Below are 12639 nucleotides of genomic sequence, written 5' to 3' on the forward strand. Positions count from 1 at the left end.
GTGTGCATGGTGGAGCGTGGGAACCTCTGGCATCAATTCATTATGGGCGTGGGCAGGGCAGCTCCTTGACCTGCAGGAAACTTTCTGCTTCAACTCAATTACCAGTGTCCAATTACAAATGGTAAGACAGCATCTAGTTTTCTTTCCAAGATTCAACCCCTATTTTTCAATCAGATGCTTCTATTTGCTCTTGCTGCGTCAGAGCTCTCTTGGTCGAGTACTACACCGATAGAAAGAGACAGATTTTCTTTCCCCAAGTGCCTTTTAAGGACCCATGCGGTGAACCTGGAAGATGCTTTCCTGCAGACCAACCTAGTTCCATGTTTTTGAGCCATGCAGAACGGTGATCCACTGGGCCAAAAAAAGCTCTGTTCAAAACATGTCCACGGTCATATCCCAAGTCAACGGAGGAGATCTGGAAAACAAAACAAACTGAACTCCTATTGTTGCATGCTCACAGGTTTGGCTCTGGGATGCTGAAAGCTATGTGTACTCTTGGGCAGATGTGCCGGCAAGGTTGGGTTTGACCTAAATCAGCTTCAATTTTTCCTGACAAATAATAAACAAAGCACTACCCCTCTGTTACCGTATCAGTCTGGTGAAGCTCAGAGTCACTGTTAAAGGTAGCAAAACCTTGTAAATGGAGGAAGAAAATACATTTGTGCAGTAACAGAAGTAAAAAGACACGGGATGAAGGGCGTGCAAACATACCGAGTAACGGCCTTCAAAGGGATAAAAATTAGAAAACTGATAGAGAACAAAACTCTTCTTTCGCCAAGCACTGAGAAAAGTGGTAGAAGAAGAAAGCAGAAAGAAATGTACATTCTGGAAAGTCTTAAACAACAAACCCAACAAAATCAGAAGAAAACGGTTTAGAAGAGCCTTTAAAATGAGTTTTATTGTCAGAATTTTACAAGTAGCCTTCAGTGGCATCATACAAGAAGAACTCTGTTGCAAAACTCTAATAAATAGTCTGCCCCAAGTCCCAAAATATTTTTTGAAATAAAATAAAAACCAAACTTAAAAATAAAAGAGAATAAAAGCAAGACTTCAGGATGCTCAGAGATGTTAGCAATATTTCCCATTTACAAATAATATCAGGCATTATATAAATCTCCTTCATACAAGTCATTAAAAAACCCAAGACATTCTAAACCTTTACAAAAGCACTCCAGAAATAGTTCCAAAGAGATCCATTTCCATGACAAAACATTAGAGAAGAACTCCATGGGGATTAGCATCACAAATGAAGTTTGAGGTTGAAGTGTAGTGTGTACTTGCGTGGAGCAAGATTAAAGAGCATGAAAAAAGGATTTGAAAAGAGCATGGAAGTTTCCATGACAAGACTATGCCCGATGATTTTAATCTGTCTATTGGAGAATGTGGTAAAGGGGAGGGAGTGGACGCTCTTGAAATTAACCCCTAAATATACTGCACTTTATGCAAGGCAATATTAATTAGGGTGGTGACTGTATCCTCAGAAGGGAGTAGAAAAGGTTTCTCAGCACGCTGCGCAGTTCAATGCCTGTGCAGACTGCGCCGCTTGAAAGTCGTATTCTGAACACCCAAAAGGTATTTTCTGGAGAGGTAACACATTGTGGCAAGTTAGCTGTTCCTTCAAAGAACAAGAAATTAACTTTCCTGGCATGAGGCAGTTTGGGAAATCTCATGCTAGACATTTTCACTGGGGATTGGGGATTTCAGAGCTCCAATCCTATCCCAGTACTTTGAAAAATATACTTCTCTAATTCACCTTCACATATTCCTCTGCCTACCGTAGTAAAGATTTTATAAGACCTCTCGTGTAATAAAACACAAGCTGAATAAACATTTCTCAAATCTGTTGTGATTTGAGAAGTCCAGAGAAATGGAATGGGAGGGCAGGTGCATGGAGATGGTTTATGTGGGGCTTCATGGAAACAGGTCAGGGGAAAGAAATCTTAATCTCTTTACAACTTCAGCCTAAGTCTTCTGCACATATGCAAGTACCGGATTCCCCTGGAAGGGAAGGGGACTATACTTAAGTGGTACAGCAACAGTACTCAGTATCTCTCAGCCTGCCTGATACAGTATGAACTGCAGCATGCTTAGTTTTGCTGTTTGTAAAGTTACTTGCAGCCATTGTTTCCACGGGAAGCAAAGGCTACCAGAAATGCTAATGCAATAGATGTGTGATAATATGCCTCACCCATGGCTCCTGTCTCTAGTCTCTCTCCAAATGTTATGATGCTGGTTGTACTGTACCATACACGATGGACACGCGTTCTCTGTAAAGTATGGGAAGGTAGCACTAGCAATCAAGCGCAATTTGCTAAGGAGACACCTAAAACATTGCATTACATCCCCTTGTCTGTGGCATACTTCAGAAAACAATGTAAGAAGAGCAGTAAAATAAACATTTCTTTCTAAATTTCTAGATGTCGTAATATTTGCCAAAGCTGCAAGGAAAAGCAGATTACCTGAAACAGAGAGAAAGGAGTTAATGGAAACAGAGGCAGATGGAGCAGCAAGCCTGATCCCGCCTCCAAATCATTTTGTACATAACAGATAAAGAGACAATGTGCAAAAAATAGACATTCACATTTTAGCAGTTAAACTTTTATTTTACCTTTTTAAAATTATTTACTTTGTTTTTTTTCTACAAAAGGCAGACACTGATTGTTGATCTGCAATTGTTCTGAGTGCGCGCAGAGATGCAAAAAAGGGTTACTGGAGGATGAAGGACAGAGAAGTGCTCTGACTATACTTTCACATGTCATGATTAAGGTGGCATTAAAGCTTAAGTCCCAGTAATAATATTCATAACAGATAGTTTCCTGCCCCGTACGCTGTTGTCAGTTCATATCAATTGTGTTGAAAACCCATTCGGTGAATTTCTTCAGTTTCTCGGTTGCATTCTGGGATTCCTCCTGTAACCTCAAGTTGTCTTCCCGCAAATGTTGCACTTCAGCCTGAAGACTGGCCTTGTCCTCTTTTTCCTTAGGCATGAGGAAAAATACAGATCTTAGTGGAAATTTTAGGTCATGCTTCCTACCTATATAGAGAGGCAAGAGTCGCTTAAGAGAGCATGAGTCTCATTTTTTATACGGATTTTTTGTGTGGTAACACATGGTTTTTATATATAAGGGACATCTGTGACATTTCATTCCTCACTTCTTGCTTGAATGAGCATGACTTCTCTATATTACATTCTAATACAGAAGCTGGCTCCCCAAGTGGTGAAATAAAATTGGGCATGCCGTGTTTTGTATGTACAACTGCTGATGGTCAACTAAATAAGGGATAGGAAATACTCCTGCAAATACTTCCCCAGCTAAGAGACTTTTTATCTGGCCACAGTAGATCCTTCTTGGACCAAAGCAGGCAGTAAGACAATACAGGAAGTTTCCACAGTAGAAATTATATGTTTAGATAATACTTTCACTTTTCAACATCAGCAGGATATATTTACACAGACTAACTTCAAGCCTTCTGCAGTGTCACCTGAATTAGGAGCGGAGGTACTCCGAATCACCCTCCGAATTTAAGCACAGGAATCAGATGCCTGCTACTTTAGACACTCCACCCTAACCTTGCAATAATGAGAAGTATGGCCTGAGAAAAGTAGTAAAGAAATGTTGTCTTCTTATACAAGGACGAGACTGTCACAGGCTCAGACACAGCAAAGCAGGATTCCACAGTTATTAGCATCACCTATCAGCACTAAATATGTATCTTACAGATTTTCCGTAGATGAAATGTTTACCTTCCTTAAATCCTCTTGCAGCATCTTCAGCAAACCTTCCAGTTGGTCCACTTTAGAGGCGAGAGTTGGAGGAGATTCTTTACTGTTGAAAGCAGGAAACAAGAATATGATTTACTGTCTTCACATAGGGCAGCTAACAGCCTTGACTCTACCAAGCGGCTTTATGTAGGTATGCACTCAGGTACACTAAGAATTCACAAAATGAACAAAAAGAACCTGACAAAGAGTACATGGGACACATGCAGCACATTAATCAACAGAACAAATTTAACTCATGATTAACTGGGGCCATCCCATCACATGACTTCTCTCTACTTCTACTCGTCATATGTGCTTTGAATTACCATTGCTTTGGAAGCATTCGGGAACATCTCAGACAATAATGGACCTGCAAAAAGGTTCAACTGTACTTACAATTCTTCTATTTTCACTACCCACCACCATCTTCATGAGAACTTACGAAGAGTTCTGTGAAGCCTGAAGATGGCTTCCAAATAAAGATACTCCTACTCTTTTCCTCAGTTTGTAGCAGAGGAAGCCTGGGTATCTGGTGTATCTACTTACCCTGTATAAGGCTTTATCTGTGCAGTAAGCTGGTCCTCAGCCTGGTCACTACTGGAGGCAACGCTCACAGGTCTGTGATTTTCATCAGCAGCAGCAAAGAATGAAGCTCGCTGAACTGAGAAAGCAAACATATAGAGAAAAACAATGGCAGCAGTAATGATCATCTGTTCATGCACAGCGCAACAGCTACACTGCAGGATCTCAAAGCAATCTAAGAAGTCTGTCTCAAGCAAGAGAAGATGATGATATGACATACCAATATCCACTTGACATGAGCAAACTGGCATTTGCAAGTGTTTGTGCCAGGTTCTTCACTGTATGGGATTCAACAAGCAAGCGCTAGCTCTGGCACAGCAGTGGAAGCTCACGCAGATCGTGCATCACCCTCAGGCTAAGCAGCTCTCCCGGAGGGAGATGCTAGGGAGTGCAAAGCAGAGATACCCCAGCAGCGCTCGCAGAGTCCACCCAAGGCCAGTTCCAAGAAAGGCAAGAAGCCAAGCTGGAACAAGAAGAGCTGTGCAGAACTTCCTGAGCACAACTGAATGACACTACTCAATAACTCAGTAACTATATTTAGCTTCCTTCACTTCATAAAGGATCCCTTTTTTCTTGAGGAAAGAAGAGCTCACTGTGCGCAATTTACATGCGGCCAGTAAAATGACCAATGTAATTTTTCAGTACCCAAAATTTTTTCCTTATGCCTTAAACAACGTTTTCAGATTGAAACATGAAACCTCTTTGCTGCCTTTTGTCTATACTTTTTTGGCCTGTAACAACTGCTCATCTGTTTTAACACATCTCTAAATCGCTATCACATGAGTTGTGACTGTAAACTACCCACCATCCCTACCTCTGGAGTTTCCTAGTACAAACACTAACATAAACACTTTTTAGTTTAATAAACTCTCCCACAGCAGCTGCTGGCCTCTTGCTGGAAATAGAACAGTATTGTTTTTTTCTGCTTGGTAAATTTTTATTCTTTGCTTTCAACAAGGCTGAAATTAACATGCCTTGGTATTTGATGGAATTTTTCCGGCTTCTCTTTTTTTTTTTTTCCTTTGAATGAAAATACTGAAGGTTGGTGTAGCTCAGAGATCCAAGCAGCTTTTGTTTCACCTGACCACAGATATCACTATCTGTAACTTTGTGGGCTTGTGCTGAAGACGCCAGCCAACTATGTAGAACAGGGGTGTCCAGGATCACAAATCAGAATTTAGGCTGCCTGGTACTTGTCAATCCCTACTGGCACCTGGCAGAGACTAGAGACTGGGATTATACTGACATCCGACAGCTGTTCCCTCTCCAAGTCAAATCCTAGTATAACAGCAGTGCGGTGAAGGTGTCAGCCCAGCACATTACCCCAGCTTTTCTTCATCTGACCTGCCAGTTTGTTACCTTCACCACACTGACTCTGTTCACACTTCTAGAGAGAAATACAAGTGAGTTTGGCGTCTACAAAAGCGAGAGATTCAGGTTAATGAGGACAGCCAAATAAATCTAACCAAAAAAGGGGATCTTTTAAATAGAAATTGCCGACAACAGCGAAATGCATTAAAATCTGGGTTTCATCCCTATGTGGTGGTGAAAAAACCATCACTACCAATTCATCTCCTCTTGAGGATAAGACTCGCTTCAAATACTCTTTCCCAAGACTGCACAGCAGAAATATGAGACATGCTGATCCTACAACTCCTATGGCAATAGAGCAGAGCACACATGTACATCTTGAACTCCAGCTTTGACGTGCGCTGTCTTAATGATGTATATGGCTACTACCAGAGAACAGCCAAGAAAGCAAGTTACTTCACAGCCTTCTCCAACCATGCAGAATAACGTCTAAAAGATTCAGGATCAGCCAAAACACTTTGATGAAGGTGGGACAGCGTTTATGCAGAGATTAGGAAAAGGCACTTCTGCTTAATGCACTTAGAAGACTTTTCCATCAGATTATAGTAACTGTAAGGTAAACTCCCTTTGGGCTGAAGCGTATTTAATTTTAAATTCAAATACATCTAGGCAGCTTACAGTTCTCTTCAGTTTACTAAGTGTCAAGGAGATGGAAAGTGCCGTAGGATGAAACGACACTTAGGTGCAAGTCTATGTATTCAGAGTATGCAAAGGGAAGAATGGCAATGGAAAAGGGTATGCCAACAAGGCATACTTCCCAAATTACCTTGGCAGCGCACTTCAGCTGCACTGCAGAAACTTCTTGCTAGTGCAGTAAGCAAGCAATCATTAGTGTGCTCATAGGCTTTTCCCCTGCTATTTGACTTTACTTTTGCACTTTCGTGCCAGATGTCTTTCCACTCTAGCTGTGATGTCTGCAACTGCTCTGCATGAAATGAAAACTAGCCAGTTTCACAGAGATTTGGCAAAACCGTAGCACAGAGGGATTCCAGTATGAAGAAGAAATGGTATCTGAGTATTACATACAAAGTTTTAGGCTGTTATGAATTGAGTTGCTATTTTAAATGAGCTTAAGCTTCAGACTAAGTAGAAACAGTAACAGCAAAAGCAAAAGTCCATATTAAAAACAAAACCAAAACCAACCCCCCCATTCCTTAATGAAGCATGCACAAAGGCCATCTTTTCTAAGTATTATATTCTGAAAGCTTACCTTCAAAGGCTTTGGCAGCATCTACCAAGTTTGACCAGTCCAGATCAGAGGCAGAATCAGGCAATGGCATAAGACCAGGGTCTGGCATAGGCTGCCGTCTTTGCTCCTGGATATCTGTGAGGGAGCTGTCTGAAGCAGAAAACTCTCCTAAAGTAACACAGAACAAATTATGAACTTCATTAAAAAAACTCCCAAATTCCCTTCCTAATGCTAAATGCATCCCTATTTCAGATTTTTCTAGGATAGCACTTTTGGAACCAGGTCTCAGTAGAATGTTTGATCAACTGTAGCCGACCAGATACAGCATGTTACAAGCCAGTTTTCTGAAACAGTGCTCCTCACCAGGACGTTCGGCTCCCTCCTAACCTGCCTGAATCTTTGCAGCTTAGCACATCAAAAGCCAATCTCTGCCTGCCGCCAGCACTGGTACTCTTCTACCCAGCAATTTCTGCCTCTGCACAAGCTGAAAACACTTTGGAGCTCTGCAGCTTCTACGCTCCCTGGCACCTATTTGCTCCTATAAAAATACAAAAACTGTAGTTTTTTTTTCCCCTCCTCTCTTTACAACCTCATAAACCAATGGGAGCAGACTTAGGCCTTCCAAGATGAATCAGAACAAGAAAACCCTTAAAATGACTTCCAAAGCATTGCACATCTCAGCAGTTTAGTGAAACCTCTTGATCTTTACTGAAAAATACTACCCACACCCACCCTTAAGTTGGTACATGGCCTGCTATGGAAAAAACACTGGCAAGCTTGAAAGAAGGGTGTAAAGGCCCTGTAATTTTTGTGCAAACTGATGCCTAGCAAAGTGAAACACCTGAATTATTGCCACTAATGAGGGAAAGATTGTGAAGCAACAATTATCTACTTTATTTCAGTTTGCTGGCCGGACAATCAAAAAATGTGCGATGCCTCATCAGTCAGCACACGTGTAAGCACAGAAGCAGCAACAACTTTCTTCCTCATGCCCTCTTGTCAGGGCGTAAAGAAAGTTTTGAAAAATTTGTAGGTGGTATTAGAACAACAGAGCTGTAGGGGTGAGAAGATGGACTGGGCACCTGGGAAGAAGCTGCAGAGAGAAGAGTATAGGAAAGAGTCCATTTGGACCACAGAGAGCAGAAATACAGTGTGGCGGGCAGGATACAAGCCCATTGGAAGACAAATGCCACTAGCTGTATTGTTTATTTTTGTGTCCCCCCTCCCCAACAGTATAATAAAAATGGAACTTCAATAACTAATATAACTTTTTAATAAATTCAGCTAAATAATATTGCTGCCTGGGAAACAATGACCAGAAATGCTACACTGCATTCACTTCTTTGCTCAAAAATCTTAAATTTTTTTTTTCTCTCTCTGTGCGTACATTTGTCTGGCTCTGTACATTTTATAAATGCAAGTTCAGCTCAGTACTAACACTGAGGATTCTTGTATTATCTCCCCAGAAGAGGGCAGTTATTTGGGAAGTTCTTAACATGAAAATATTTATAATTAGTGAAGAGATACACAGAATTAGAAGAAAAAATTAACCATTTGAAAAGTGTCTTGTTTTAAAAGTGTGAGTTCAATTGTTAATTAAGACAGATGAGTAAATAACATTTTTAGTTCTTTTTTTTCCCTCTTCAACACAAACGAAGGTGCTCTGGAATGGCTGTTCTTTATTACTGAGATCTTTGAATTAAAAGAATTTTGAATAGCTGGAAGCCAACAAGTACTTGTGATATTAAATAGCCAACTCTATTTAATCCTTCTCTCAGCAAAGGCAAGTGTGTGTGGGGGACAATTCAAGTGTCACTCAAATAGCTGGTCCTATAATGATGCAGGTCCTACATTTTGTAGGCAATGGAAAAATCTTATTTTGTTGACAAATGTAGAAAGCTTATGTGCTAGCAGAAGTAATTGGTTTGGTGTGGAAAAGACCATGAGAGTGAAAGGTTTTGTGGTTTTCTTTTGGAAAAATACAGGCATCTAAACAAAAAGAGACCAAGTGCTGCTTTCCACTTCTACTCAGATGGCATCATTAATTTTCTGACCCCAAGCCCTCAGAAGCCAAATCCACCAGCCAGTTAAGAAGGGTAACCAAGACTCAAAGTTATTTTAGTTCATATAAAAAACAGAAGTGAAGAGAGCTCAGTTTCCTAACTCTTATGCAAGAAAGATGTTATGCAGAAACAACAGCTCATGAAAATGTCAGGTTCAACATGGAAAACTGATGCCTGGTGATCACAGACAGATGAAAAGAATTTAAAATAGATTTCTTCAGCAGCCTTCACTGTCAAATGTATCTTGTGTATCTAAATACAGACCGTGCTTAGGACCCACTATAGTGAGCTGAATCTATTGATAGTCTTGTGTTTTCCTCTTGAAACATACTAAAACATGAATAAATCAGAGCAGATATGTACTACTTCAGCAAACATTGCAGAATCCTACACTGTGAGATCTGGCTCTATTTCTGGAAAACACATTTAGTACACATTTCGTTATGAGGTACAGCAGGAACCTGTGAAAATTCCCTTTCTCACCAACTGAGACATTCACAAGCAGCAACACACAACCTATCAGATAATCCTACTGAGACTTTTCAGTTAACTAATGGGGGAAAGCTGAGCGCCTTCTTGACAGCAGTTTACCAAGTAACTTTTTCTTGGTAGCTGTTGATGTGTGCCTAAAATAAGTAACTCGAGTCCTGTAAAATGAATAGGGTAAGGGCGTGAATTTAAGAACAGTTGGTGCAATAAAAGCAGTACGTCCGAATGTCCACTAGTATTTATCCATTTTTAATTGTTGTTTTCCTAATAGTATTTTGTTCCCATAATCCCACACTAAAGGAACCAACACCTGAAGTTGTCACTGGTGGATAACCAGGCACACATTATTTGCCCATTGGTCCAAATGACTCCTGGAAGACATGGTGAAAACTTACAGCCAACGAGGCAAATTTTTATGCTCCCTCCACAAGGTAACTGCATGACCAGTCACGTAGTCTTATACCCACTGAAGCGAGGAAAAAAAATTCCCATCCTATTTTATATTTTCAGGCATTTGACTTGACTCTCCTTATTTTAGCAAAATCAAGATGGAAGTACTAATTGCTGTAATAAACATTATCCCTTGACATGATTCACAAAGGATTCCTTTGAAAGGAAGAAAAAATGGGAAATCCACTTACCATGTAGTGATTTCATTCCCAAAGTATACGATGGTCTCCGTAATGGCAGCGACTTTGGGAGAGAAGGGTATGTGCTGGTGAATAGGACATCATTTGGCATGGCTTGGTCCAAGAGCGAGGCCCGCGAGGTGAAGAAGTGGTCCCTTTGACCACTGTAAATACTCTCATCTGACAAAGTCCTTTGCAAGGCACGCCTTGTGGTAGGAGTGCTGGGAAAGGGAGACTGACAGGACAGAGTGTGTGACTATACGTTCATAAAAACAAATAAAAAGAAATGAGAAAAAAGAAATCAATAAAGAAACTTCTGCAGTCTATGTCGAAATCACTTTTTAAAACTTTTTGGTTTTTTACATAAGAAAGTAAGTGTTAACATAGTATTTTTTTCAGAGTGGATAGGAAAAAGAAGTAAAGGAATCGGCTTTGAAGGAAATTATAACTAAATAACATATATAGGTCGTTTTTAGCCTATCTCACATTCTACTTTTTAAAAACCCTTCAAACTTCTCCTGAAGTGGAAACCTCAGGCAGCCGTATGGGTTCTAGAGCTGACGTGTAGCAGAGATAATGTTTACAGAAACAGACTGAACGCAGCATAAACCAGTGCTCTCCCTCCTGCCTGGGGGAGGCTGCCTTCCTGTGGGCAGAACACCAGCAAATGCCAACTAATCAGAAGCCTCATATTACTGAACAACTTAGGAACACTCACCACCGCTTTGAATCTTCAGAAGAATTTGAATCAAAATTAACTAAATAAGTCCCATGAGTAAGAGAACTTGTGCCTTACCCCCACCATCATCCCAGCTTCCTCCATGCTCCACAAAGGAGAAAGGAATGCTGTGGTTAGCCTGGAGTTACGTACTCTGGCCAGTGACAGTGAGCTGCTATCAAAGAACACATAACCATTCCCATCAGCAGAGCCACTGATTTTCATGAAACGTGTAGCAACATAACTATCTCCAAGACATAACATTTCTTTATGGTTTCGTTGAAATCTGGTCCAGAGGCTGTCATGGAAAAATGGCAAACAGAAAGGAAGACCTCGCTGCCTTCATTTACTCTGGTGGCAAGTTTAAACAAAAAAGGAGATAATATGATTTCCAGGAAGAGCGATTAAACATTATAGAAAGTTGCCGATTTGCACATAAAAATAGTTCTTTCTTTTCAGAAAGAGGTAAACAGACGGTACTCTATTCCTGTGATCAGAATCCCACGCTACAAGGTGGGAGAAGAACGTGGAGGAGGGTCTATTGGTACTGTACAGTTGAAGACAATCTGACATTTCTTTTGCCAAAATGTTACAAATTTTAATAATATTAAAAGACTGCTGCATGTTTTGGTTGTATGATTAAGGATCAGAAACAATTAAGATTACTTCCAAAAACCTGCTATCATCAAAAGACAAGGAAGGAAAGAGAAGCCATGTCCCACGCCAACTTTCTATTTCATCAAATCCTCCCTTCTGCATTGCCTCCCGCAGGACACGACCATGACAGTATGACCCTTGCATATACAGTTAACACTAAAAAATGACAACTTCTGATACACAGCTGTCACTATGATACATTGAAAATCAAGCTGCTTTTTTTCCCTGAAATCTAAAAGCTCTATCAGCAGGTTCATGTTCTGATCCAGTGAAATCTCCCAGTACCCGTCCTGAAGTGGCAAATGAAAAGAAAGAGCTGCTACATCGAGCAGCATTTACTCGAGGGTGGTATAGTTCACTTAGTGTTAAAGAATTAGGAGCTGGAACCACCGGTTAATATCAGACGTTGAGATTAAAAGGCTGCACAGATATGACCATCTGATGGAGTCAGAACAGAGGCAACACAATGGTGATAGAGCAGAGGGAAGAGAAAAAGAAGGGTGACTTGTCTGAGAAGACATAATGCATAAGTAGTAGGTAAGGAGATAAGCAAGGCTAGGAAGATAATAAAAAGATGCACAAGACACACAAAATCACAGCCTAGAACAAACTACCAGCAAACAAAGCCTTTGGCAGCCAACAGACAGGAAGGAGGATGATTTTTGGTCTTCGTACAGTGAACTAATGAAGGACATTATAATTCTTTTTCTTTTTTTTTCTTTTTTAACTGTCAAAAAAATTTATGCCATAAGAGCAACTTTTTTTGGAAGATAAATCATGCAGTGGGCAGAAATTACAGTTACTTTTAAAATGGAAAAGATTTAATTTATTCGTGTGAGAGAATGTTATTAACTTGCTGAAATTTATCAAAAGTGTAACCTGAGTTAACATACTTGTTGCAGTCACGAGGAAATAAAGATCAGGGTAAGAATTGATTCACTAACCCCCAAAGCAGAAAAACAACAGACACAGACACTTCTCACAGTCTTCAGGTCACCTCTAAACAGAATGGAATTTCTTGGAATGAGAACAATCCCCTTGCTCAAAACAACGAACAGGAGACGCTCATGTTGCCCATGTCCCACTCCACTCAGAACTACCACAGACCTAAGAAAAAGGTATCTCGCCACTGGCAAGGTTTTTTTCTTTTCTCCATCCTCAAAGGTAACATCTGAAAT

At 40.4% G+C, this 12639-nt stretch overlaps 1 protein-coding gene across 22 annotated transcripts in view; it reads right to left on the reverse strand.

Annotated features, from left to right (window-relative positions):
- Positions 1–871: 871 nt before the first annotated feature.
- SIPA1L1 (signal induced proliferation associated 1 like 1) overlaps positions 872–12639 on the reverse strand; it is a 219458-nt gene continuing 207690 nt past the window's right edge. For 20 of the 22 annotated variants that reach the window (XM_074584793.1, XM_074584772.1, XM_074584781.1 and 17 more), the window contains 5 exons: positions 10099–10342; positions 6927–7073; positions 4310–4424; positions 3746–3827; positions 872–2978 (listed from right to left, as the gene is read on the reverse strand). In XM_074584793.1, the coding sequence (XP_074440894.1) occupies positions 2835–2978; positions 3746–3827; positions 4310–4424; positions 6927–7073; positions 10099–10342 (732 nt within the window). In that variant the 3' untranslated portion in view covers positions 872–2834. The remainder of the gene's footprint in view (positions 2979–3745; positions 3828–4309; positions 4425–6926; positions 7074–10098; positions 10343–12639) is intronic. The other 2 variants (XM_074584794.1, XM_074584792.1) reach the window with 1 other exon arrangement.

Source organism: Larus michahellis, chromosome 4, assembly GCF_964199755.1.
Source record: "Larus michahellis chromosome 4, bLarMic1.1, whole genome shotgun sequence".
Lineage (NCBI taxonomy): Eukaryota > Metazoa > Chordata > Aves > Charadriiformes > Laridae > Larus > Larus michahellis.